The sequence below is a fragment of the Pollachius pollachius genome, assembly GCF_949987615.1.
Source record: "Pollachius pollachius genome assembly, chromosome: 14".
Taxonomy (NCBI): Eukaryota; Metazoa; Chordata; class Actinopteri; order Gadiformes; family Gadidae; genus Pollachius; species Pollachius pollachius.
This window is the reverse complement of record NC_136947.1, coordinates 12,412,565-12,439,251: the sequence shown is the minus strand read 5'-3', so window position 1 is coordinate 12,439,251 and position 26,687 is coordinate 12,412,565. Positions and strand designations below refer to the sequence as shown.

General features: G+C 50.5%; 4 protein-coding genes across 4 annotated transcripts; 2 read left to right on the top strand and 2 right to left on the bottom strand.

The window, feature by feature from the left end:
* Positions 1-407: 407 nt before the first annotated feature.
* Positions 408-5,957, bottom strand: sall2 (spalt-like transcription factor 2). The gene is made up of 2 exons (XM_079750878.1): positions 2,323-5,957; positions 408-1,970 (listed from the first exon to the last, which is right to left on the bottom strand). Exons 1-2 carry the CDS (start codon positions 5,869-5,871, stop codon positions 1,596-1,598), a joined length of 3,924 nt encoding a protein of 1,307 aa, XP_079607004.1. The 5' UTR covers positions 5,872-5,957; the 3' UTR covers positions 408-1,595.
* Positions 5,958-10,964: 5,007 nt separating this feature from the next.
* LOC307085939 (GTPase IMAP family member 8-like) lies at positions 10,965-15,506 on the bottom strand. Its single transcript, XM_079750889.1, has 4 exons — positions 15,288-15,506; positions 13,610-14,335; positions 12,526-13,311; positions 10,965-12,181 (listed from the first exon to the last, which is right to left on the bottom strand). The coding sequence occupies exons 1-4, from the start codon at positions 15,316-15,318 to the stop codon at positions 12,042-12,044; spliced, it is 1,683 nt and encodes a 560-aa protein (XP_079607015.1). The 5' UTR covers positions 15,319-15,506; the 3' UTR covers positions 10,965-12,041.
* Positions 15,507-16,649: 1,143 nt separating this feature from the next.
* Positions 16,650-21,037, top strand: trim110 (tripartite motif containing 110; the record flags this gene model as incomplete). The annotated part of the gene is made up of 7 exons (XM_079750891.1): positions 16,650-17,192; positions 17,609-17,704; positions 17,925-18,158; positions 18,639-18,661; positions 18,940-19,085; positions 19,897-20,168; positions 20,768-21,037. The coding sequence occupies 7 exons, from the start codon at positions 16,650-16,652 to the stop codon at positions 21,035-21,037; spliced, it is 1,584 nt and encodes a 527-aa protein (XP_079607017.1).
* Positions 21,038-24,501: 3,464 nt separating this feature from the next.
* cbln12 (cerebellin 12) lies at positions 24,502-26,057 on the top strand (the record flags this gene model as incomplete). Its single annotated transcript, XM_079750903.1, has 3 exons — positions 24,502-24,813; positions 25,217-25,336; positions 25,860-26,057. The coding sequence occupies 3 exons, from the start codon at positions 24,502-24,504 to the stop codon at positions 26,055-26,057; spliced, it is 630 nt and encodes a 209-aa protein (XP_079607029.1).
* Between the last annotated feature and the right edge of the window lie 630 nt (positions 26,058-26,687).

Genomic DNA, 26,687 nt, shown 5'->3' with positions numbered 1-26,687 from the left:
ATCAAAATAGACACAACTATGTAGGAATAACCTTCATTTATTCATGATTGAACAGAATATGTTCATTCATCGATTGTTTATGGAATGCCAATAATGTATAAACCGTATAATAGGCTACATAAATGCTGTTGGCAGATGGCAGGAAAATAAACACACGCCCCCTGGAGGATATATCGTTCACTGGTGTTGAGAGAGAGAGAGAGAGAGAGAGAGAGAGAGAGAGAGAGAGAGAGAGAGAGAGAGAGAGAGAGAGAGAGAGAGAGAGATACTTGCCCCCTCTCTCTCATACATATTCACAAAAGACTTATGAAAACATGTGTATTTTTTTATTGAATGTTTTTTAACCCCTCAGTTCTAACCTTTGGGCACACCAAAATTACAACTTACAACAGACAAAGAGTTCTGGGTCTCCTATGTTTATATATATTTATATATATAAAGACACGACAGCGAGAAAAACAATAAACGCGAGACGAGTGTTACAGACATCACTTTTGACGATACAACAATGACATTATTCTCAGTGTAAAAGGACACATGTCTTTTCTAAGACTTTTCCCACGTAGCTAATCCCCATTTAGTAATTCAACAGAATTCATACTTGAATTCAGATCACAAGTCCAAAGTGAATTCGGATACAAACGGTGACTTCAGATATAGGTCATTAAGGAGCAGGTAAAGAGTTAAGAGGCCTCTTGGGCAAGGATGCCGGAGTGCGGATCAGGGAACTGTGATTTTGCAATAGACAGAAGATGTTCTTCAAGGTGAACCACAGTTACAAGAGTGGTTGCTTAGAACATGTGGAAAATCAGACTTCCTATTCTGGGAACCACTAAGGTGATGGGCCTGGTTGGAAGTTCTAGGTCATTGTATCTCGGTTCCCTGTCAGCGCTTGTGCCTATTGTAATATTGTCATCAAGATTTATAAGTCTGAATGTAGAACCTCATTAGTTCTATCCAAAATCTGTGTCTTATGCACCACAGGAATTCCTTATTTTTTTACACATAGCGTAGTAGTACATTGAGTGCCAGAAAGAGTAGTCATATATGAAAATACCAATTTCCTATACTTTAGTGGTTTACTTGAAACTATCAGAAATTGCTCCAAGGCAAAATAAACAAACACGAAACATTTTTAACCAATTCTACGATCAACATTGATATACCAAGGAATCGTTTTTTGCGTGTAGTCATTACTACATCGTTGAGTGTTAGAACTGGCATGGACTTGTCAAAGCTCTTCAGAAGTAACAGGTAGTCTGCTTGCTTTGCTATAGATTCAGAACGGACCTGGGGGCCTGGCCCGGGTCTGGCTTCATGACTTTAACCATTTTTGTCCTCTTCTTCCTCTTCTTTGTCTTCTGCTTTTTTTTTTACACCGTCTTTTCATTAAGGAGAAAAGCACAAAACAAACAGCTTGCACAAAACATACAAATCACTTGGACTATCAAAAGAACCAGGCTACTCAGAAGGTATCTAAGGGCAGCAATACTATGCAAAGAAGAAAAGTTATACACAGATCCGCATCCAGGAAGGACAGACGGTAAGCATCGATCCCACCCCACCTGCACCGGGCCCATGCCACCGGGTCCCCATCACACAGGCTCCAGTTTGGGCTCCTCATCGTCATCGTCGGGGCCCTCCATGGTCTCCTCCGCAGGGGCCCTCCCGGACCCGGCCAGGTCCATCTGAGACGACGACGCCAGGGGTGCTGTGTCTCCGTGGTTACCCGTGCCCGGGTCGTCAGCCGGGTCCGTGTTGGCGTTGAGGAAGGCCTGGTACTGGTTCCAGAAGCCCACAGAGCTCCTGGTGGCGGGGACGGTGGAGGAGGAGGTGGAGGAGGAGGAGGAGGAGCCGGGCGAGGAGGTGGAGGAGGTGGCCGGGAGTCGCTCGGACGAGGAGCGGCTGCTCCTGGCCGGAGGACGGGCGCTGGCGGGCTTGGTGACCACGCCGTGGTGCTTCATGTGACCCTTAGAGGGGGGGGGGGGGGGGGGGTGAGGAGAACATCATAATGTCGTTAAATACTTGGCAGTATGAAATACGTAAAAAGGGTAATGACCTCTGTAATGAGGCCCTCTGCATAGCACACATCAGTCCTGTATTCAAGGTTTGGCCCCGTTGCAAACAAAACAAAGAACAAGGCTCATAACAAATGGCTATTAATATCTCAAATCTATTGTGGTTCAACTCTAACTCTGATGTTGCCATGACGGCAACCTGTCTTCTAAACAGAAAGACAGACAAACACAACTTGATACAAAAACAGATGGATAGATGGATAGCTGCACAACAGACAGCGGGTCAGACAGGCAGATGGATCACCTTGAGGCCGCTGCGGCTGGCGTACTCCTTCCCACACTCGGCGCAACTGTAGGTCCTCTTCTCCGGTCGGGACATCGGCGGGGGAAGCGTCGGGGCGAGGCTCAGGGGAACCGCCGTGTCCAGCTGGTCACCGGCCGCCAACCCGCCCATCTTAGCACTGTCCGCCCGGTCCTCCCTCCCGTACGAGGAGAAATGGAGGCTCTGCCGGGTCTCCCGTATGTAGGCCGCCGCCCTCTGTGTCGCCACCGCCCTCTCACCGCCACCGATGCCAACGCTGATGTCGACGGCATCCAAAGCTGGCAAGGTCTGGGGTTGGTCGTCGTGCACGGCCTCTTGTTCTTGCTTTGGCGTAAGCGACTGAGGGGAGTTCATGTTGTTCACATCCATGGGTTCTGGGTTTTGGAGCCCCAAGGATTGCTCTGGTTCCAAGGTGGGTTCTTCATGGACTTTAGCGATAGCGAGGTCTTGACCCAGCAACGGGAGGGAAGGCTGGGTAGTGGTTGGGCATGGGTGGGCAAAAGAGGTCCCACAAGTAGGTGTGCTTAGTAGGTCCTCCAGATTGGATCTGGAGCCCGCAAAGAAAGCATCGTATGAGGTGGAGGCCTTTCCTTCTGCGTTGTCTGCGGTCAGACCACTAGAAGATATGGATTTACTTGGAGTGGACGGAGTCGGCGATGGGCTGGACTTGGATCGATGCATCTCAACTGTGGCCAGGTGGTCAGGTTCTTTGTCTTCGGTACCTAGGGAGCCTGGATCCTCAGGTTGAGGAGCTGGTGCGGGGCTACTGACACACAGAACAGGGGGGTCCACACTGCCCGGGGCTGCGCTTTGAGTGGTTGGGATCAGGGATGGATCTGGGCTGAGGTCACAGGGAGGTATCAAGTCTGGACTGGAGGTTCCAGATTTGATCGGGTTATTGGTGCACGCAGACGGTGCGTGGTCAGACACCTCCAACGGTGCCACAAAGTGGCTGTTTGGGGTGACGAGGTCTTCCGCTTGGCCAGCCTCAGCCAGTGGAGGGGTTCTAGCTGAGAGTGCGGGTGAGTCAGAGGGCTGCGACAACAAAGCTGCCACGTCTGACTTATCCAGCATCTCGGATGGCAGCTCTTCAGTCCCGTCGGGGGGCAGCTGCCCCCCGAGGTGCATGCGGATGTGGTGCTGGAGCACAAGGGCATTGGTGAACTTGCGCTGGCACAGCGGGCACGAGTTCTGGATCCGTGAGTTAGGGGGGCGAGCACGATGCGTGGCCAGATGTGAGCGCAGGCTCCCCTTGGTGGAGAATGATCGGCCACATAGTTTACAAGGGAAAGGACGCTCTCCAAGATGGGTGGCGTGGTGCAGCCGAAGGGCCCTGGGGCAGCTCAGGACACGGAGGCATACGCCACACTGGTTAGGAGCCAAGGTGTTTCCCGCACCTAAGATGTTGAGAGGTGGCAACATGGACCCTGCCAGAACACTAGCTCCATTAGCGCTCATTCCCAGCGCAGCCACCATCTCACGGGTGAAGTTTGAAACAGAAGTGGCAGCCGACATAGAGGACGGAGGGGAGGCCATGACGTAGGTGCTGGAAGTACTGGCATTTGTGAGGACACTGCTAAGCGACGCAGCCAAAGAGATTGCTGCATTACTCCCTAACATGTCCCCCATGGAGGTGGAGGTCGAGGAAGAGGCCCAGGGAAAGGCGGAGTGGGAAGGCTCTTTCTCCAGCTTTTCCACCAGCCTTTGCAGCTTAGAAGTGTCGGAAGTAGGGTTGGAGGAGGCCATGGTCGAGGCCAGGGAGGATGGTGAGGAGGTGGAGGGACAGGTGGAGGTTTTGGGTAAGGAGGCAAAGGGATAGTGGGCGGAAGAAGAGAGGAGATGTGAGCCCGGAGCAGTGGAAGACGGGGGCCTTAGTAGCCCCAGGACAGGGTGGTGTTGAAGGGAAGGGTGCGTGGTAGAGGAAGATGAAGAGGAGGCCGACGGGAAGAGAAGCTTGGGCAGGTGAGCCAGCTGGGAGTAGGCCGAGGAGGGGATCATGGGGGTGTGGGGCGGGGTGTTCTCGTCAAAGTGCTGCTGCTTGGCTCCCTTGAACAACCCAGCGATGTTGGAGGAGGAGGACAGCGCCAGGGGGTTGGAGAGAAGTGAGGAAGCCAGTGAGGAGGTGGAGGAAGAGGAGGAGGAAGAGTTGGATGAGGCCGAGGCGATGGAGGCCACAGCGGCAGCGGCGGCGGCCCTGTTGAGCTGCAGCAGGGAGTGGGAGATCAGAGCCAGGTCAACACTCGGGGGCAGTGGCAGGGTAGAGGGGGCGGGTCCTCCCGTCCCTCCCAGGCTGAAGCCTCCACCGGCACCACCAGCCTCCATAGCATCTCCGTAGGCCTCATCCTCCGGCCTGCGCTTGCGCCTCTTCTGCATCATGTTGAGAGCACTGCCTGGGCTGCTGCTGCTGCTGATCGGCGGGCCGAGATCCGACCCGCCGCTTCCTAACAACCCGGGCCCGAACAAAGATGGCGGCAAGAGGGAGAGGGACAGCTCTGGGTTCTGCTCGCGGTGACGCAGGAAGTGCACCTTGAGGTTACCGCGGGTGGTGAAGCGGCTCAGGCACACTGGACACTGGTACGGGCGTTCCCCCGTGTGCGAGCGGAGATGTATTTGCAGCGCCGAATCACTGCTGAACATTTTCCCGCAGAAACGGCAGCCATGTTGGAGGCGTCCGGCGGAGGCAGAGCTCAAAAGGGAGGCGGAGCCCTGTGAAGCCCCTCCAGAAGCAGAATATATGGAATGCTGGCTTGACAGGCCGCTGGCTGAGCTCTGGCTGAAAAAGGAAAGCCCGCTTTGCCCGCTGGCTGAGGTGGTGTTGGGGGATTTCTCATGGAGATAGCGGCTGGGCATGGCCAGGGAGAGGGCCAATGGGTGGTTGGAGGAGGCCATACTAGAGCAGAGTGAGGATACAGTGGAAGAGGCTGAGGGGAGTGACGAGTGAGTGCTGACCCTGGGGTAGCCATGAGCTCCCAGATTGGTCACCGTGCCCTCAATCTGAGGCCTGAGCGGCTGCAGAATCTGAGACAAAGGGTGACTGGGCTTAGGGTTCTTCTGGGCGGACTGAGGGGGGAGAAGGGAGGAGAAACATGCCAAGAGGGGGGCCACTGACGTCGCAGGCTGCGGGGCAGAGGACTGGGGCGTGGGGCTTGAGGCTCGATCGCCACCTTCCAGGCAGAGCTGAGGCAGGGGAGCGAGCGGATGCTGGGCGGGCGGGTCCATGGTGTAGGACGCCTCACCCAGACGCAACACCTGCCGGCAGATCTCCTCCGTGATCTGCATCTGGTGGATCTGCCGTTGCTGCAGCACTCGCAGCTCCTCCAGGATGAGTCCCAGGCTCAGGTGAGCCCTGGAGGGCGCCGGCGAGGCCGAGCTCACCACCGGGCTCGGGGTGGGGGTCACAGGGCTGGGGGGCCCCTCGGGCACCGGGCTGGGGCTGCCCGGGTGGGGCGGGGGACAGAGGGAGGCGGACGACGACGACGACGACGACGAGGTGGTGGTGGTCGCCGACACGCCCAGCTTCGGGGACGCCATCAGGGCGCTACGCAGGGTGTGGGCGCGGTCACTGGCGGAGGAGGCGCGGTGGCTGTCGTTGAGGTGAGGGGCTACCGGGGGGTGGGCTCGGGAGGACAGGGAGGCGCGAGGGATGTCAGGTGACAGCTGGGGCTGGGAGCAGGGGCCTGATTGGCCAGGGAAGCCGGAGTGGGGTGGAGCTTTGGCGGCGGGCAGAGACGGGGTCTGGGAACCCTTGAACGACGTACAGGGAGGGAGGGCAATCTGGGGGTGCTGGGTGGAGGTCGATGGAAAGGTCAGGGGGGAGTCCCTGGCAAACTGAGACGACAGCAACTTCACCAACGGCTGGTCATCTGGGGAAACGGAGGGAGGAAGAAACAGTTAGAAATGTGTCTTCACAGCCGAACAAAAGACGTCTTTCATTACCACGGGATTATAAAAGATTAATTGCAGTCGTGAAGCCCTTATGAGACAGCACTCCTGTGGCATTTAGGGGTGTCCAACTTATTTATGGGTCAGATTTATTATCCACATTTGAAAGCACATGAAGAATTTCCATACCAATACAGTACTTTCAAAAGTCTTGGCAGTCCTGGCATACTGGAGTCCCATCCTCATAATAGTTCTGAAAGTCAACCTAAGTTGGGCCTTGCTGTTCCAGAACCTTATCATCGTCCTCACTTCCTGCCTTTGGTCTTTGTCCATTATGTCATTGTGAAAGGCAGCTGCAGTCCCACACACACGCACAGAAGACCACAATTCTTTGCGCAAGATTTCACCGCTTACCCAGAGAAGAGACTACCTTGTTGCCAAGACAACACAGGACAATGGACTTCACCTAAGAGACCCCCCCCCCCCCCCTCTGTCCCAAACGACCCAAAAAAAGGCCTGATTCACAGACACTCTCTTATCCCTCCCCTCTTTTTCTATTCCTTTCATCTTCCTAAGGACCCCGTCCTCCCTCCTCTTCCCTCTTCCCAACCCCATGGGAGGCTATGGGTCAAGTCCTGATTGGATACTGGCCACTGTATGTGGCCCCTGATTGGCTAGGCTGAGGCAACCTTACGCACACTGGGGTCACATTCCTGGCATGGTGGAAGAGGCAAAGAGGTGCCGGGTTAAGAAAACAAACAACAGCAAAATCAGACACCTCATGGAAGCTGACTGCTCCTCCATCAACAAGCCAACCCGAACCCCCAAAATACATACCCCGTGTTGACCGACCCTGTAGATCTTAAGAATCCTAATGGGCTATTCTCTAGTATTAAAGATGCATGCAAATGCAGGCGTGTGCAGAAACCCAATTAGCACTATATGTAACAGATGCATACACAAGAAAAGAAAGAAACGGTTACACTACAATGCATTTGTTCCTGCACTCAGAATGCGGCATTTCTCTACTTCCTGTAACCAAAGACAGCGCTGGACTTGTGGAGGGGTGTGTGTGTGTGTGTGTGTGTGTGAGTCTGTGTGTGTGTGTGTGTTCATGCTCCAGTAGCTGGCCACAAAGCTTCTAGGAGGACAATAGGATTTAATTCAAATGCATTTACAACACCTCTAAGTGTCCTGTGAGGTTTTATCTGCCTTGACCTTCTCTACCTCCTGTGTGTGTGTGTGTGTGTGTGTGTGTGTGTGTGTGTGTGTGTGTGTGTGTGTGTGTGTGTGTGTGTGTGTGTGTGTGTGTGTGTGTGTCTACAAAGTCTGACACCAGTTGCTGGAAGATACTAACATGTATAAACTATTTTTCATTTCTTTTCTGTATTCCTTTAAAATGTGCTCTGAACATCTCTGCTCTCTGAAACTCTGGGTGGTCTTTTCGCATTACACAGGCACTAGGGTCCTCGTTTGGTTTTTTAAAGAGAAACAGGAAAAAGTTCACAGTGTTAAAAATACATAACAATCGGACCACAATAATACGGCTGATAGAGATAAAAGATTAAAAGAAAACATTTTCTGTGACCATTCAACACCATCACGACATTAGTTAACCAACAAATCCATGTCACACCAGATTATGATTTAATGAATTCACACACAATACATCCATTGCGATGCACTGTTCAAGAATCGACTATTTCTCACCGGGCTCAAGGGTCCGACTTTCACCCGGGTTCGGGCTCATAAGCTGCTGCGGTCGTTTCTGTTTCCGACGCGACATGGCTCAGCCGGCGGCGCATAGGCCAACACACAACTTAAAATCTTTCTCCCTGCGCACTGGAAAAAGTAGGTGTCTAAATTACTAAACAGCAAAGAAAAAAAATACGTGCGTGTTATTTGTGTCTCTCACTATGCCTGGTGTGTGTTAGTGGATGCGCGCCGGGTGTAAAATAAAAGTCCTCCCCATATCCCTCGGTGGTGGTGGAGGTGCCATCGTGGTGGAAGAAAAGCGGAAGAACTTGTGTGAGAAAAAAAAATAAAAAAAGAGCCGACAGAGGCATGTGTGACAATTTCTCTCAACAAGTCCCCCTCTTTTCTCCAGCTCACCGTGGTGGCCCTCCTTCTCGCCGCACGGGCACGCTCCCTCACATGGACGTACGTGCACGCACATAAACACACGGTCCACTTGTTCATCCTCTACTTTGCATTCAAATGGCGAAGGAACTCTGCTCGAGTCGGCCATTGCGTGGCTTTAGTAAACCTGATTGCAGTGACCGGGTATTACAACGTGCACTGTCAACTCGAGCAATTTTTAAACATCCCCAGCAAGCATCCTCTTCGTACGTGTATTGGTGCCCACTTCATTTCGCGTGGCGCGTCTGTGGACACGTGCGCCGGTGGCTATGGATAAAACATCCTTTTATGCAGCCATTTATATAATGTATATTTTATTTGTCGTTTTTATATGAAAGTGCACACGTTGTCGTTGAAGACGTGTACAAATGAGTTGCATTGGTCCATCTGAAAAGGTTTCGCCTATGTTTGACCGAGAGGCCACACTTTGCGTAAAAGAATCCTCATCAGCACCGGTGCGTTGCGTGGTCGCGAGCGCAGTAAACAACTGACTCGAGACCAAGGAGAGGAATTCTCAACAATGGCGCGCGAGGGCCACAGCTGAGTGAGCATCACCCTGCGCGAGCCTCCCAGAAACACATAAGGGGCTACTGACGAGACGCACAATGCTTCCTTTTCAACCTCACCCGCGTCTACTGCCGACCACGTGGAAGAGAGGTAACTAAAGACGGAGACAGTCAGCGTCAAGGGGTCCCACCGCCCCCCTCCCCTCTCTCTCTCTCCCCCCTCCCCTCCCCCTCCCGTCAGACGTTCTGCTGGGTAGCGACGTGTGCTACGTATCTCCATTTTCTCGGAATGCGTGTTTCTGGTTGGAGGTTTGAGTGCAACACAATACACAGGCTATATGTGAGACGATATAAGCTAAATGCTTAGGCCTGTTGGTTTCCTTAATCCCATTCGCCCTCCCCGTTCACTTCTAATCTGGGTTATTCACTAAGGCCTATTTTCAGCACTTTAATTGGTTTAACGTGATGTAAATTGTTACATTAATATGCAGAGATGTCTTTTTTTTTATTGGAAGAATAGTCATCTGCGAGATTCGAGTCGTGCACATACTAAACGGATATTTTGTATATGTTCTGTTGTTTTAAAATATAAAAAATCAGCCTATTGATGACATACCTTACACCTGTCAAGACGAACAAACAGTGATTTCTAGATTTATTTGTTAAGGATGTGGCCTTGCATTCTCCTGAAAAAGATCGATACAATGAGCAATCTAAAGATATGAATTGCATATAAAAGCGTAGTTAACCAACAGTGAACGATTTGGAACAGTGTACAGTGGATCAGCGTGTCACTCCATGCTAAAAATGAAAACATTTTCAATAGATTTTTTGTGCCAACAAAGCATTCGTCTTTTCGTGCCATCTTGCTAATGAGACAACAAGCATACGACGATCAAGGCTTTTTACCAAATGTTGGGCGAACAAGTGCGACGGCAATAAGTTGTCCTGCCCCTCTACTGTACGGCGACCTGTTGCACGCCTGCGCGCGCTCCTATCATAACAAGTTATGATTCATAAATTATTATGACTTCTCAAAAATGACGGTTCCGGAATCCCACTTTCCTCCGCGCGTCGTCGGCATAACCCAAAATAAAAGCGAAAACAACTTACCATGTTTAAAACGATGTTTTTTAGCGGCGTTTTTGTTAAAATGTGAGAAATCGGCTTATGTTTGGCGGAACGCTACGTCTCTCAGCCGGGACATTGGCGCAGCATTTCCCGGTTCACTCACACAGATGCGCAGTCGTCCCTTGGACGGCCAAGCGGAACGCCGCATTTTTAAATTATTTATCCTCGTCGTGAATTGTGTGCGTTTAGAAATAAACGTTAAAGTAATTATTTTGCTTGTTTGCCCACTGAAAACATAGCGCCGTAGACGTATTACGGTTCGGTCACTACAAAAAACCGAAGGACTCTGTGTCACTCCCTCCCCTTCGCAAACCTCTTTGTATGTGCAGCGGGCGGCCTGGTCCTGCTGTCCGGCCTATGTCGGCGCTCTCTGCCGTAGTGACGATGTGTTGGCCGGCTGCTCGGCTGTCCACTCGTCTGTCTGTCTGGCTATCTCTTTCTCCCTGTCTGTTATAATTAATGACATTCACCACCAGACGCTCCTTAGGGATTCACAGTGGCCATGGCTACCTCCACATTGACTTTCTGAGGGCGTCTCACTTTGAAGCAGGCCATGATGAAGTGAATTAAAAGCGCCTTTTTTTGCTGTGATTTTAGGCACAGGTGGCAATTATTATCGTGTTTTGTTTCCTTCCGTGCTACCGTGACCTCCACTGGCCCTGGAAACTGACTTAGAACGACGTTTTATTAATGGGACTTAGCTTTAGGCTACGAGTATATTCGAATATTACCTTTGACATTTTGACAAAATCAGTGGACATTATATACCTGCAGGCTATCTTATTGTTTAGTTTTTTTTGTGGTCTAAATGGGAAATATATTTTATTATGGCCTAGAACCATATCTTCTTCTTTTTTTACAACAATCCAACAATGACATTAAATAACAACAACAATAAGGTAAATAAAACAATAATGCACAAAACCAATAGAATCAAATGAAATTTTGAGTAAGAGTTCCATTCAAAGCAATTTATTATTACTTTATTAACATAACGTTGAGCATGCTTATAGGCTAGTCAATCTTTCCGGACACACACACACACACACAAACACACACACACACACACACACACACACACACACACACACACACACACACACACACACACACACGGCATAGTTATAGCTATATATATCAGATTGTGATCCCTTTTTTTCTCCTGTAAAACCTTGTATGCACAACTTGCATCTGACTTGCATTAATTCAACACATCTTGTTAACCCTATAAGCATCCATTGGTAATATCAAGAAATGGAATGTTCATCAGTATTTTTGAATTAGCGTATAATCCAATGAAAATAAGAATTGTTGTGTTAAGAATGAGCCCTATATGTCTCCATAGAGACATGGTCTTCTTCCATGGAGCAAGTCATACTGCACGGCTATCTTCCTACAGTAGCCCATAACAGACGAGCAGCTCTATGTATACATTACCGGTTAAACTGACTTAACATAGACTGCATATTATACCGGTATCTCAGACAGATACAAACATTTAAATAAGAAACTGGGGGCTGGCATGAGCCATTTGTCATAGAAGCACATAGTAGTAAGCTAAATCGAAATCATCAATAAATAAGGTCTCTACTGGATTACTGTTTTTGTGTGTTTTTCAAAAGAAGCTTAAGACCCCATTGACATTGAACCTCTCCTAATGTAATAGACAGTTACCATGAACAATAAAATAAGGATTTCTCAGATTTGGAAAAATTAGAGATAATACGCAATTCAACTTAATGTATAACATAGCTCTAGTCATTTTTAGATCTAGATAAAGATATATATATATATTTTTATATATCATATCTTCAAAACAATCTGTTCGCATAGACAAGACTTTTTAAAACTTTTATAGTTACAGTTTTCTTTAATTTGCTGTAGTTCTTTTGAATAAAAGATGCATCATCAAATATCAACTGCGACCCCAAAGGAAACACAGAGCTGGATCGAAGGGAACCAGGTCCACCACACAAAGCATTTAGAGGATTCTCAGTTCATGTGGAGATTTGATGTGTGGGAGTTACTAGTACTTTTCTACGGTCATGCACACATGGGATTATTGGAGAGTGTAGGGGCACCTGGAACCTTGTCGCCCCCCATATCATCATCGAGGTCTTGATCACATCCTTTCAGCCACTCGCTCACCTTCCTCTCGTCCGACTCCATCTCCTCGACCGACACTGTAAAAACCCACCGGACATGTTATTATCTGATGTAGCAAGATAGGACAGTGTAGTTCAGAAAAGGTTCTGGGTTTGAATCCCTCAATTGTCCGCAATTGGGGATGCCAGTAGGCATCCTTAAGCAAGATAGCGGCATAACGATACTCTCCATCAGGACGTGTTTTTAAAAACGTATTTCTAACAAAAAAAGATTTTCTCCTAAATTATTAAAATAGTAGAAGTTCAACCACAATGCAAAATGTAGAGATTTAGAGAAGGGCGGATTGGATTTGTTTTTTGACCAAACATTGTCCTTTCTATTCATTATCTACACACAGACGCCTACGGCAAACGGGACTTACTGATCGGGGGCGCGGCGATGCTGCTGGCCTTCCTAGGCCTGACCAGGATCCTCCGGATGCTCTCCAGGAACTCAATCTCCCGCTTCCGGCACACCTGGCTGAACAGCTCCATGAGGGGCACTCCGCGTGGCAGCGTCTCTATGACGACGCCTTCGCCCTCCCACTCCTCCACCTCCTCCTCCTCCCCGGTGTGGACCTGCAGCACGCTGTTCCCCGCCGCCATCCACTCCACCATCTCCAGGAGCCCTGCCACCTCGCCCGCCGCGTCGGGCCCCACGCTGCTCATGGAGTGGTAGCGGTTCCCGCAGCGGCGCAGCAGCCACTGCAGCGGGCGGCCCTCGCTCTCGATGAACTCCTCCGGCGCCGTGTCGCCGATGGCGTCGCACCAGTTGAAGAGCACCAGCGTGTGGCGCCACACGTCGGGCCCCAGGAAGGCCATGTGCTCGCGGATGGCCTTCAGGTGGGCCTCGGTGAAGGCTAAGCAGGCGCACACCACCAGCACCACGGCGTGGGGCCCCGGCGGGGCCACTAGCCACACGCCCTTCAGGATCTCCTGCTTCACCGTCTCAGGGGTGTCCTCCGTGGAGCCGAAGCGCCACCAGCCAGGGGTGTCCACCGTCTGCACGGCCCAGCGGCCCGCCCGGCCCCGCCGCTCCGTGCTCACCGCGGTGGTCCCCTTCGGGCTGCCAGCCCCCGGAGGGGCGCTCAGGATGGCGTCCGCCAGGGTGCTCTTCCCCGACAGAGACCAGCCCATCAGGAGCAGACGGACCTCTGGGAGCTGGTGGTCTGACGGAAACCATGGACGGATGGAGAGATGGAGAGAGTTGGATAGGCATAGATACATGGATGGAGAGGAGACTGGACGGAGAGGAGACTGGATGGAGAGGAGACTGGATGGAGAGGTGGCTGGATAGATAGATAGATAGATAGACAGACAGACAGACAGACAGACAGACAGACAGACAGACAGACAGACAGACAGACAGACAGACAGACAGACAGACAGACAGATAGATAGAGCGAGATGGACGGACGGCCAGACAGGTACGCTGACAGAGACAGGGGGAGAGACAGACACACATACCTCTATACATCTCCCGGAGCAGCTCCCTGGCGGCGGGGACGGTAGCCCGGCGCACCGCCACCTTCTCCATCACCTCCTGCAAGCGGGTCTCGGCGCTCAGCGCCAGCGCGGCGTCAATCCTGAAAGCCTCCCCCCCATTGTCATCCACCATCCTCTCCACCTTCTCCAGCAGCCTGACCACCTGCCTGGGGTGGGTCTTGTCCGTGTTGAGCAGGTGGTGCCTCCCGCCGCACTTGCGCACGATCCGTCCCAGGAAGCCGCCGCTCTGGGCCATGACCTCCGGGGCGGTGGGGTCCCCCTCGTGCCAGATGCCCGCGTTGAGGACCACGACGGCCTGCCGCCACACCGCCTCCCCTCCCAGCAGCTCCATGTGCTGCTCCGCCGCCCGCGCGCTCTTCTCGTCCATCAGGGTGTCCGTGTCGATGACCAGCAGCAGGGCGTGGGGCCCGGCCGGCCCGCTCTGCGCCACGCCCTGGATCATCTTCAGCTTCACCAGCTCCATGGTCTCGTTGGGCAGGAAGGGCTTCCACCAGCCGGGGGTCAGCACCAGCCACACACGCCACCGCCCGGCCACCTCGGCCACGCCCACGCGGTTCTCGATGGACTCGCTGAGTCGGAAGGTTTCCCCGCCCAGGATGGTGTTCGCCGCGAAGGTCTTCCCCGACCACTTCCTCCCGTAGATGACCATGCGGATGTCCCGGAGGTTTCTGCCGGAGGGGCCCTCATCTGCGAGGGATGCGGTCGTGTTTACGTTTTATTAGTTACATAGTTATAGCGTCCTTCAAACATTGACATACATTTAAAGGGAGAATCGTTTATAAGAATTACAATTTTAAAAAATACTATATTCTTTTGTGACCAGGTTTCTTACTTAAGGCGGGACTGCACAGAAGTTTATGTCCCCCGTCCACCTATCAAATATTGAGACGATGTAATGCATTTGATTGGCTCTAGAGACGTCTCACTCTTCTCAATGTATTAAAATCGCTGCTAAGAAGTTTAGCGTACAGTAAGAAGCAGGTGAAGAACTGAGTGGAGACTGAATGAAAATAATTAATAGAACAGAAAAAAGGCCAGCCTAAGTAGAGTATATTTGTGGGAAACACTGCATAAGCTTGGACAAACCACTTTCAAAAAAGCACATCATAGAAAAAATAGAACAACATTTAAATATAATATCAATAAATAAGGTCTATGCAGGAGGTTAGGGAGTAAAGGGCATATGCCAACAGTGTCAACAGTGCCAAACGCAGCAGACAGTTACCGTGAAAAAAAAAAGTATTTCTCTGGGTTTGAACATTGTTGGAAACAATTGGGGTAATACAAGTTCACAACTAAACAAAATATATGACCTAGGTCTGGACAAATTTGGAAAATAGTGCGGTATTGTTACCTATTATGCCTTTAAATTATTTAAATTCAATTTAAATTAAACTTTTTCTTTATTTTCCAAATATCTTCATAGGCACACATCCTACCTCAGACATGTTTACCAAACCGACAACGTCTTGAATTTCTGGTATGACAGAACGAGTTGGTTTGCAATCCTAACCCTAACCGATATCACAGTACCCAGTATAAACACAAAAAGTCATCGTTCATTATGTAAACTACTTCCATATGGTACTCTGCTTTGCTTTTTTAATCGAATGCACTACATTCAAACTAAAATCCATACCTTCTATGTCTTGAATATTCTCGCTTGACATATCATGAAGTTGAGCCTGAAGGAGTACGTCCCGAGAAGCACAGTTTCCTCTCCTTTTTGTGAATGCAGAATAAAAATTTGAAAAGCTGTTCTACTCAGAATGCTCTCAAAGCATTACTGCTTTTCTCTGCTGTTCCTCCAGTGCAAGCTGGGCTCTACAGAGCTCTTTCTGTGGTTTGAACTGATAACTGCGTAGTAAAGAAACAGGAAAGACAGGGGTTCAAGTTTCTGTTGATGAAACTTGGAAGATGGAAGGTGTGGCTCCCGGGGTGAGGCTTGGTATGAGACTTAGACATTAGAGGGCAATTTTCTGATCACTTGACTTCTGTTTAATACAGGGCAGTACAGAGTGAGGAAGACGAGGAAGAGGAGAATGAGAATGACAGCAGACTTTGAAGTATTAATTCAGGAATTCAGTTTGTGCCCTAAATTCTACGATTCTCTGCCGCATTCTTCAAACTCCTTGCTCCTTTACATCCATGAATGTATATTTCTCTCTCTCTCTCCCTCTCTCTCTCTGGGTCATGTGACATGTGATTTAGAGACACAGTAGGTGACCTGACCGGGATTAGCTTCCAAAGTAAATCCCCCCCCCCCCCCCCCCCCCCCCCCCCATACACACACACACACATTCAGACAATAAACACACTTACACACACACACTCAAACATACTCTCACAGAGCCACTGATGATCACGACAAACCTGGACAACACTCTGTAGCACGGTCCCAGAAGGTAAGAACGCCCTCTGGGTTCTTCAGCTTTCTTAAGGAAAACAAATGGTTTCTAAGTTACCGAGTCTGACGGTGGGAGGGAGGGAGGGAGGATGCAGAGTAGTAGGATCTTGTAAGAAGGGATGATCTCCTGATCCTCTCCAACCGGTCAGCATTGCATGTAGTCTTCCTGGGTCTCTTAGCTTGCGGCCAACCAGCTAGTTAACCGTTCCTGAGTTGGTGAGGCATTGTTGATTTAAATCAAGGTGTTATAATTGTTATTTTGTGCATTATTTAACGTGTTATAGAATGTGTTATGAACCTTATCATTTATTTGACAGAAACATTACTAAATAGTTGTCATTCATGAAGTAAACAGTGAGTTGGATGTGGGGACACACACACACACACACACACACACACACACACACACACACACACACACACACACACGCTAGCTAGTTCTCTAACGAACAAATAAACAAACAAACAAACAAACAATCGAACGATAGCCAGCTGGCTCACTAACTAACTAACTGGTTTAGGAAGTACGTAAGTAACTATGCAACCAACTAACTAACTGACTCCCTCCCTGGCTCCTCTCCCCCAGACCTCACCATGCCGTCCCAGGACGCGGAGCTCATGTGCTCCGTGTGCCGGGACGTGTTCACCTGGGCCACCCCCCTGCCGTGTGGACACACCTTCTGCCCCGCCTGCATCCGCGAGGCCTGGGGGGCCCCCTCCTCCTCCTCTCCCCCTCCCCCGGGGGTCAAAGGTCGCTTCTCCTGCCCCCAGTGCCAGGAGCACCGCGCCGCGGTGCCGTGCGACTGCTGCACCCCGCCCCCGCCGGCCACCGTCGTCGCGGAAACCGCCGCCCCCGCCGAAGCCGTCAAGACGTGCCTGAGGTGCGAGGTGTCGCTGTGCGCGCGACACCTGCGCCCCCACCTGGAGAGGCCGGCGTTCCGCCACCACCAGCTGGTGGACCCCCTGGGGGGAGGCGGCGGGGGAGGTCTGGAGGGCCGGCGGTGCCCCGAGCACGCGGAGCCGTACCGCTACTACTGCTCTGAGGAGCGGGCCTACGCCTGTGGGCACTGCCTGCTGGCCGGGGGCCACGCCCATCACAGGGTCCGGCCCCTGAGGCAGGTGGAGGAGGAGCTGAAGGTGGGGGGGTGTGTGTGAAGAGGATGGTCACATGCGCGTGTGTGTGGTGTGTGTGTGTGTGTGCGTGTGTGGGGAGTAGATGGTTACATGTGTGTGTGTGTGTGTGTGTGTGTGTGTGAAGAGGGTATACGTATACTTATGGGTGTGTGTGTGTGTAGAGAGGGTATACTTATGGGTTTGTGTGTGTGTGTGTGTGTGTGTAGAGAGGGTATACTTATGGGTGTGTGTGTGTGTGTGTGTAGAAAGGGTATACTTATGGGTTTGTGTGTGTGTGTGTGTGTGTGTAGAGAGGGTATACTTATGGGTGTGTGTGTGTGTGTGTGTAGAAAGGGTATACTTATGGGTTTGTGTGTGTGTGTGTGTGTGTGTAGAGAGGGTATACTTATGGGTGTGTGTGTGTGTGTGCGTTTCTGAAGGTGATTCTCCGCACTCTCCTCCTGAAAGCCGAGGACAAGCTGAAGGACGGACTGCAGGTCCTCAGAGAGCAGGAGCATGTGGACCGCAGCGTAGCGGTAAGAAGCCCCCCCCCCCATCCCTACTACTCACCTCCTCCACCTCCTCCACCTCCTCCACCTCCTCCAGCCCTAAGAAGATATATAGATCAATATATCTATTCAGTATATATAGATATATATGCCTTATGTGAACGACGACAGCTTACTGTGCGTGGCGGCAGACTGTGCGTCAGATACGCGTCTCCCCGTGTCCTGACGGGAGGTTAATCCGTGGCAGGAGTCCTGGCGGGAGAACGAGGAGCAGGTGGAGCGCCTGGGCGCGGCGCTGCGGGCGGAGGTGGAGGCGCTGCAGGGGGCCCTGAGGGCAGCCACCCGGCGGGAGAGGCAGCGGGCCGAGGGCCGCGCGGCGGAGGAGGGCTGCCGCGTGAAGAGCGGGCTGGAGCAGACGCGGAGCATCAGGCACTACCTGGCCGCCCTGCTGGCAGAGGAGGACCCCTTCCTGCTCATCTGGGTACGACGACGCGTGTCGTACCTGGCGTAGCTTTCCCAGACCTTTTCCGACCCTTACACAAACAGCCGGCTGCCGGCTGTTTGTGTAAGGGTCGGGAAAGGTCTGGGAAAGCTACGCAAGGTCTGATGCTAGCAACCCATTTTGGGAGCTTCCTCCCGTGTTGGTCTCCACGGGGCTCGAACTCACGTCCTCTTCCCTTCCATCTGCGTTACTTAGCTCCAGTGTTACTGACTATAGGTAAATGCAGACAATTATTTGAGCCCAGCAGCGTTATTTGTGTTTATTTTTTATGGTGCGATTTTAGTTCATTGCAACCGCGATAACACCTGGTGGCCCAACCGACTCTAACCATGTAGACGTTGATTTGGCCTAGAAGAGACACAGGTTATTTCTGACCTTTAGTCTGTAGTCATTCCTCAGCAGACTGTCCCGCTGAAATCAAGGTAAAGACTTATCTCTCTTTCTCCCTTTTCTCTACAGGCTTTTCAATCGGATGACTCCAGGTAAAGGTTAAAGGTCATGTTGTTGTGCAACATGTCTCAGCGCACACGTGAAGTACATCACAAAGCATAACTTTTTAGTTGATCTTTTTTCCTCATCAAGTAGTACGCCCTCTTATTCAGTTGCAGTATACCTTTCAAATGCATCTATTTTATTCTGAATGTTTTATGGTTAGCTTAAAGTTGTCGTGACACTATTTGTTCTGCTTGTGTTGTCTGCCTCATTAAGCACTTTCAGTTGCATGGAAAGCGTTGTGTAAATAAAGTTGGACTGATTGAAGGTTAGTGTCCGACCTGAGCAGCCCGCTGCTGGCCCCAGACCCGCCCACCCTGGACCGGAGGCTCCTCCTGGAGGAGCTGGAGAGCAGGTATCGAGTCTTCATCACCGAGACCCTGCGTTGCCTTGGTGACCTGAAGAGGGAGCTCCGTGAGTGGTCGGGTCGGAGGGCAGGGGCGGGGTTTCCGTAGCCTTTGATTCACTTGATAGGCCGATTGAGCAGTGAGTGATGGAGTGGAAAGAGCAGGGCTTTTACTTATTGTAACATCAGGATATTGTTTATTTTGGATTGAATGGAAATATCAAGTTGGTTTATCACTTGCAAGAGGACATATTTCACAACCCTTCATTTTGGCCTGAACGTACGGTTGGATGGGCGCCAAACATCACAGCATAAAAACATGTGGGGCGTCGTCGCCGTTCAGGGTCTGCATCTCTATAATATCAACGATTATGATCAAGTTTATTCCACACCTTCTGCAACGGATGCTGCAAAGTGTTTTACATGATCAAGGACAAACCGTAACAGATGGAAATAATCCAAAGTATTTAAAACAAGTTATATTAACACAAAATGTGAGGATAAAAAGATGAAAATCCATTCAAAGGTCCAAATATAACTAAGAAGTGTGATCATGGGAATAAAAACTAAAACTGTAAATCCCTTTCATAAAAGGTGACGCATGACTAAATACATGAATAAATACAACTGAACCCGACACCAAAAGATAAGATGCTCTTCTCCCTCCCGCCTGACCTCATTCTCTCTCCCTCTTCCCCGTCTCTATCTCTTTCTGTGCCTGTGTTTCTTCCACCCTCTCCCTTTTCTCTCTCCTTCTCTCTCCCCCTCCCCCTCTCTCTCTGCTCCCTCTCTCTACCTGGCTCCCCCCCACACTCTCTTCCTCTTTTCTCTATCTCTTTCTCTCCCTTTATTCCTTCTCTCCCCCCTCCCCCCCCACAGTGAGCAGTCCCCTAACCCTGGACACCAACTCGGCCCACCCCCTGTTGAGCGTCTCCGACGACCTCCGCTCCGCCGCCAGGGTCAAAGGTCGGCTGCCGTGCGCCGCCCACCCAGAGCGCTTCGACCACTGGCCGCAGGTGCTGGTGGCGCAGAGCGTCGCCGCGGGAACGCACTACTGGGAGGTGCTGGCCGAGGGCTTCTGGGACATCGGCGTGTGCTACAAGAGCATCGGACGCAAGGGCCGCGAGGGGAACGCCTTCGGGAACAACCCGGTCGGTACACACGCACAAACGCACACACGCACGCACACAGTCAGACACACATACACACGCACGCACGCACCAACGCTCACACGCACGCACTAACACACACACACACCTACACACGCACGCACGCACCCACCCACGCACACACACATGCATGCACGCACCAACGCACACACACGCGCATAAACTCGCACACACACACACACACCACACATACACAAAAACACGAACTCACATACATACACACTAACACACCCACACCCCATGCTTTTAGTAGCCGTGTGTGTGGGATATTGCTGAGGAACGATTGGCAGTTTGATGTTCTACCAATCAAACAAGTTCTACTCCTACAATTCTTTCATTGGAATGTTTACAGGAAGGGTTTTATAAGGAGCTGGTGTTTGTCTGTGAGTGTTTGCGTGTATGTGTGTGCTTGTGTGAGCGTGTCCTTGCGTGAGTGTGGGTGTGAAGGTGCCTCCAAAGTTGGCAGTGTTTCCCCAAAAGTGGGTAGGCCTATTACTTTGTTGCAATCACGACCTTTTGACAAAAAAAACCCATGAAATTCAGCTGGCTCTCAAACTGAAAGGTCTTTATCTGTTACCCAGGTATCGTGGAGTTTAACCCAGCAGCACGACAGGAAGCTGGCGGCCTGGCACAACCGCAGGAAGACCCGCCTCGCCTGCCAGATGAGTGGCAACCGGGTCGGCGTGGCTTTGGACTACGACGCGGGAACCATCACCTTTTGTGAGGTGTGCCCGTCCGGGGGTCTCGCCCACCTGTACACCTTCTCCACGACCTTCAGCCAGCCGGTGTGCTTGGGTTTCGGCCTGTACAAAGCGGAGCTCAACAGCCGAGTGTGTGTGCTTAAAGTTTGAGCCACCAGGGGGCGACATTGAGAACTCAGTAAAACGGGGGGAGACTGAATGAATACGTGGAACTGATGGAACTTTTTTTTGATGGCACAGCCATAAAGAAAATGAACCAGCCTGTTTGGCCAAAAGGAATGTAGCGGTTTTTCAGGATATTAGGCTAGGATAAAGAATATTCATACGGATTTGATGAGCGACAGCGTTAGGATCATCATATAATATTATTTAGCGATGTGATAATATGCCCAACCAGATGGGAATTGATCACAAATCACTAAACCTCAATTGAAGTCCCTGTTAGAAGATGGGTTTTAATTATACAAATACCATCTGTTTCAAAGTAAGCAGCCCAATCAATCTAACTGTGACATATGGGCGGGGTTGATTTTAGCAAGCCTGCCATAAGTTATCAAAGAAGATATATATGTCAAATCACTCAGATCACACACAAGAGGGCACAATTATGTTGTTTTGATTAATGCAATTCGTTTAATAATGTAAGTTTGCATGCTTATTATTAGGTATTCTTTTATTTTGTCGCAGTATCTGAAAGACCCACTCTTATGGGGAAAATTTACTTACACTTACTTGTTTTAGCCAAAAGGTGGCGATATTTAATACAATAACTTTAGGAGTTTATTTATTTATTTAAGGGCTATTTTTGCTGTTTCGATGAATCCATCCGGCTTGGTTAAATGTACAAATTGAATTGGAATGAATTGCTTTAAAGACAAATGTGTTAATATTGTACAAGAAAAAATCGACCTGAAGGTTTCACTAGAAATTTTAAATAGCCTACTTGAGAATCTATTTAATATGAGTTAAGAGTGAAAAACTAACAAATGTATTCATTAAAAAATATATATATCCGTTTTTTCTCTTTTGTCAAATTGTGCCCCCCAAACGTCAGTTTATACATTCGCTATTTAAGTAAGATATGTTATTTATACATACCAAAAATATGACCCTGACAAACAATGACTTTCATGGGATTACATTATTTTTTTTGAAAAAGACTAGTTACTAGTCTGCTGTTCAGCACCCCTACCTCTCTGGGATTACAGATCTCGCAAATGACATCACTTCTCCTTCCTCTTCTTCACACTTCGCTCTTTATCGGCCGGTAAAAGTGAGTGGGCGGGGTGTAACCAACAGGAGGGAGGGCGTGGGAGGTAGAGAAGCATAGGTAGGGAGGGAGGTGACGGAGAGGTAGTCGGGAAGAGAGAGAGAGAGGGAGAGAGAGAGAGAGAGAGAGAGAGAGAGAGAGAGAGAGAGAGAGAGATTAGGAGAGATTGGGAGAGAATGAGTAAGAGGGGCAGATAGGGAGAGAGAGTGGGAAAGATTGAGGGAGGTGGGAAGCCAGAAGGAGAGAGAGGGAGCCAGAGAGATAGAGAGACAATGAATGGGAGGGAGAGAGAGCATGAGTGGGAGAGAGAGCGTTTTGAAGAGAGAGAGAGAGGGAGTTTGGGGCATACGCTGTACCGCGGTCGTGCTAAGGTAGAGCCGCATGAGTCTCCGAGGAATAGTCTGCTGACCCTGTTGAACGTCTCTGAGGGAAGTCGTCACCCTACATGGACTAGCAGAGGGACAGGACTCTGATCCAACCAGGTGACCCCTCCATATTCTTACTTACTCTTATCAGTCTAACTATTCCCTGCTTTGGTTTTGTGTTATATATCTATATTATATTGGGTTTCACCATAGTATGGATACGTGTGTGAGTGTGTATGTGTCTGTGTGTGTGTGTACGACCAGCATTATGATATAATGGTGTGAAAAACTGAACAACTACATTTTCTAGATAGATTTACTTAATTTATTTGATTTAATGTTATTTTTGTAATGTGTGTGTGGATTGTTACTTACAAAATAACAATGCCTGATATTAAAAAGTAGTAAAATATAGTCCTGTATGGTGATTGTAATTACTGGTGTCCAGTTTAAGATAAAAAAGGGGGAAAATTCTAACGATCAAAATCCAATGAGGGGCCAAACGAGAAGGAGTCCTTGTTTGTATGCGTCTTTGTGTATATGTGTGTGTGTGTGTGTTTGTGTGTGTGTGTGTGTGTGTGTGAGCAAGTTTTTGCGTGTGTGTCTGAGTAAGTTTTTGTGTGTGCGTGTGAAAATGTGTGTGTACATGTTGTGCACACGCACCCCGTGTTTGTGTAAATAGATAATAAGGTAAAACGCGGGTGGGGGGGTGTGCGTATGTTGGACCATGGGAGGACGGTACATGTGTGAGAGACAGATGGCTACTCAGTGGAGTTCTCCTCCATCGCTCCCCTCCCCTCCCCCCTCCTCCCCTCCCCTCCACTCTCCTCACCTACCCCCACATCCTTCCCCTGGGCTCCATCCAGCATCTTACCTCATCGTATTCCTCTCCCTCCACCCCTCTCTCTCCCTCTCTCCCTCCCTATCTCTATCGCTCCCGTCCTCCCTATCTCTCTCTCTTCTTCCATCCCCCTCTCTCCCTCCCTCCATCCCTCTCTCTCTCCAACTCTCTCCCTCCATCCCTCTCTCTCTCCCACTCTCCCTCCATTCCTCTCTGTGACTATCTCTCCCTCCATCTCTCTTTCTCTCTCCTTCCCTCTCTCACTCTCTTTCTTGCTCTCTCTCCATCTCTCTCTCTCTCCCATTATCTCCCTCCATCCCTCTCTCTCTCCCACTCTCTCCCTACATCCCTCTCTCTCCATCTCTCTCCCTCCATTCCATTCTGTGGCTATCTCTCTCCCTCCATCCCTCTTTCTCTCTCCATCCCTCGCTCACTCTATTTCTTGCTCTCTCTCCATCTCTCTCTCTCCCTCAATCCCCCTCTCTCTCAACCTCTCTCTCCCTCTCTCTCCCTCCATCACTCTCTCTCTCTCCCTCTAACCCACTCTCTCCCTCTCTCCATCTCACTCCCCCCATCCCTCTCTTCCTACATCCCTACTTCATACTCGCAATGTAATTTCTTCATGCAACCAGCTTATGTCAAAGTCACCTTCTTGTAAAGCAACCTGTTGGGAATCCCCCCCCCCCTCTGTCTTTCAGGGCCTACAAAGTCAACAGTGAGTTCGGCCAAGTGTTGCTGCTGCTCCGCCCCTTACTGGTGTAGCTGCCACCCTGCACCCTACGCAAAACGGGGTAGATACATAGCCTATACCGAGAGGCTGGTCCGTCTACCTAGCTATTTTAGGGGATAGCAGTCAAACGTTTATTTTTCTTCCTTATAAACAGCTAAAAAAGATGTCCTCCATACACTCAGAGTGAGGACTTCCTGCGTGTTGTCTTTGACCCTGAGAGCCAGGAGCGTCCTTGGATCACCTCCAGGAAAATCCATTCGCCCACATTCACTGTCATTTCATTAAAGTGTTTTGAATTGCTGAAGGGATTACACGTCTCACATCGTGTTCCTCAGCATCCGGTCCCCGTATAACCTCCGCACCAGAACCACCTTGAAGGGCCTAAAACCAGACCACCGGACTCAGACCATGAACCTCAGCGGCTCAGTCCCTCAGGGCCGTGCGGAGCTGGGCAGGCTCCTCAGCGTGGCCCCTCTGCTGCTCCTGCTGCTGTTGGGGGCCCCTCCGGGCTCCCGGGGCCAGAACGACACGGAGCCCATCGTCCTGGAGGGGAAGTGCCTGGTGGTGTGCGACTCCACCCCCTCCTCCGAGCCGTCGGGCAACGCCCTGGGCATGTCGGTCCGCTCCGGCACGGGTCGGGTGGCCTTCTCCGCCACGCGGCAGACCAACCACGAGCCCACAGACATGAGCAACCGCACCATGATCATCTACTTTGATCACGTACGTTCAACAAACCCCCTGCCCTCGGGGAGTGGCCATTTGTCATTTGTTGTTGTTGTTTTGTTACTGATATGTATTGGTAAGCTGATTAAGTCGTTTAAGGTGATTGATTACAGCTATTTAGTTACTTAGGGGAGGCTTTTATGCAGTATAAGTATCTTCAGGTAAATGTAGGTAAAGAGCAGGGAGTGGTGATGGTACATTGTTCAAAGATGCAGGTTATTCTGTGGATATTGGGGATTGAACCAAAAATAGTCGCACACCCTAGTCACTACACTCTCCTAACCCCCCTCATTTAAATAATACTGTTAAAACAAACAGTATGAATGAAAGGCGTCATCCTTCTCTTCATCATGTCCCACTTGACTCACCTGGAACCCTGTCCTTCCTCCCCTCTCCCCAGATCCTGGTGAACGTTGGGAACCACTTTGAGCAGGACAGCAGTGTGTTCCTGGCCCCGCGGAGAGGAGTGTACAGCTTTAACTTCCACGTGGTGAAGGCCTACAACCGACAGACCATCCAGGTACGGAGATGAGATGAGAGGAAACACTTGAAGTAGCGCATTAAAGAGTCTATAGCGACGCTAATTGTTGCAATTATGTAAACCACACGTATTCGTGTACGAGCAGGCATGCATACGCACGCACATACGCCCACACACATGCACACACACGCGTGCATGCACGCACGCAGGCACACATGCACACGCACACGCGCACACACACACACACACACACACACACACACACACACACACACACACACACACACACACACACACACACACATGCATCGCTACATATACTTATAATACTGTGATGGGTTAAGACTAATTTAGTGCAGGTAGCCCAGCAGTCACACAGAATAACACAGGGGAGTGCTTTTAGCCTTTGCAGAGCATTTCAGAGAATCGATGGTTAAAATGACTTTTTTTTAAAAACACATTTAGTATGGGGTGACACTTGGAGAGTTATGTTCCACCCCAGCCCCCCTAACCCTTGGATATGCCTCTGCTAACCTCTGCATGAAACTGTCCTGTCCTGCAGGTGAGCCTGATGCTGAACGGCTGGCCCATGGTGTCGGCCTTCGCCGGGGACCAGGACGTGACACGGGAGGCGGCCACCAACGCCGGCCTGGTCATCATGGAGCGGGGGGACAAGGCCTATCTCAAGCTGGAGAAGGGCAACCTGATGGGCGGCTGGAAGTACTCCACCTTCTCCGGCTTCCTGGTCTTCCCCTTGTGATCGGGACCCCGGCTAGGCAGTGGGTCGACGGGATAGGCATGGATGGACGGATGTGTGGGGTGAGGGTGGGGAGGTGGGTGGCTGTCGACGGCGCGTTGGGGATGTGGTTGGTAGGGGTGGTGGGATGTTGGGGATATGGTGGGTGGATGTGATGTGGTGCTCTTTGGGCAGGTGGGTATAGCAGTGGTGTAACAGGTTGGAGGTGGTTGGAGCCCAGGTGGTTGGGTGGAGGCTTGTTGGCAGGTTTGGGTTTGATAGGGTGGTTGGGGTTGCTTGAGGGTTAATGGGTCAGGATGGTGCAGTCTGGGGCTGTTGGCAGAATCGGCGGGGTTGAGGGAGGTGGGCGGGTTTGGGGATGGTTGGGTGGGTGGGTTCACGTTAGGGGCGGGACAGGAAGTATGCAAGTGAGGGGAGGATGGAGAACAGGTGAGGATGTTGAGGCCATGACTGAAAACAGGAAGTGTTTGATGTGTTGCTTACCTGAAATATATTAGAGGAGCACTGAGTAGATGCTCCGGTGACCCAAAGGTGAATGTTTAAACGGCAATACATTTTCAAATGTACATGACCTGTGTTATGCTACCGTGGGAGTTAATTTGAAGCCGGACCTATGTAGCATTTATTAGCTTA

Coding starts and splice junctions, on each gene's coding strand:
- LOC307085939 (XM_079750889.1), bottom strand. CDS start 15,318: ATGTCAAGCGAGAATATTCAAGACATAGAAG. Junction 14,336..15,287: donor GAATATTCAAGACATAGAAG/GTATGGATTTTA, acceptor CATCCCTCGCAG/ATGAGGGCCCCTCCGGCAGA. Junction 12,182..12,525: donor CATCGCCGCGCCCCCGATCA/GTAAGTCCCGTT, acceptor GGGTTTTTACAG/TGTCGGTCGAGGAGATGGAG.
- sall2 (XM_079750878.1), bottom strand. CDS start 5,871: ATGGCGTCCCCGAAGCTGGGCGTGTCGGCGACCACCACCACCTCGTCG. Junction 1,971..2,322: donor CCAGCCGCAGCGGCCTCAAG/GTGATCCATCTG, acceptor CCCCCCTCTAAG/GGTCACATGAAGCACCACGG.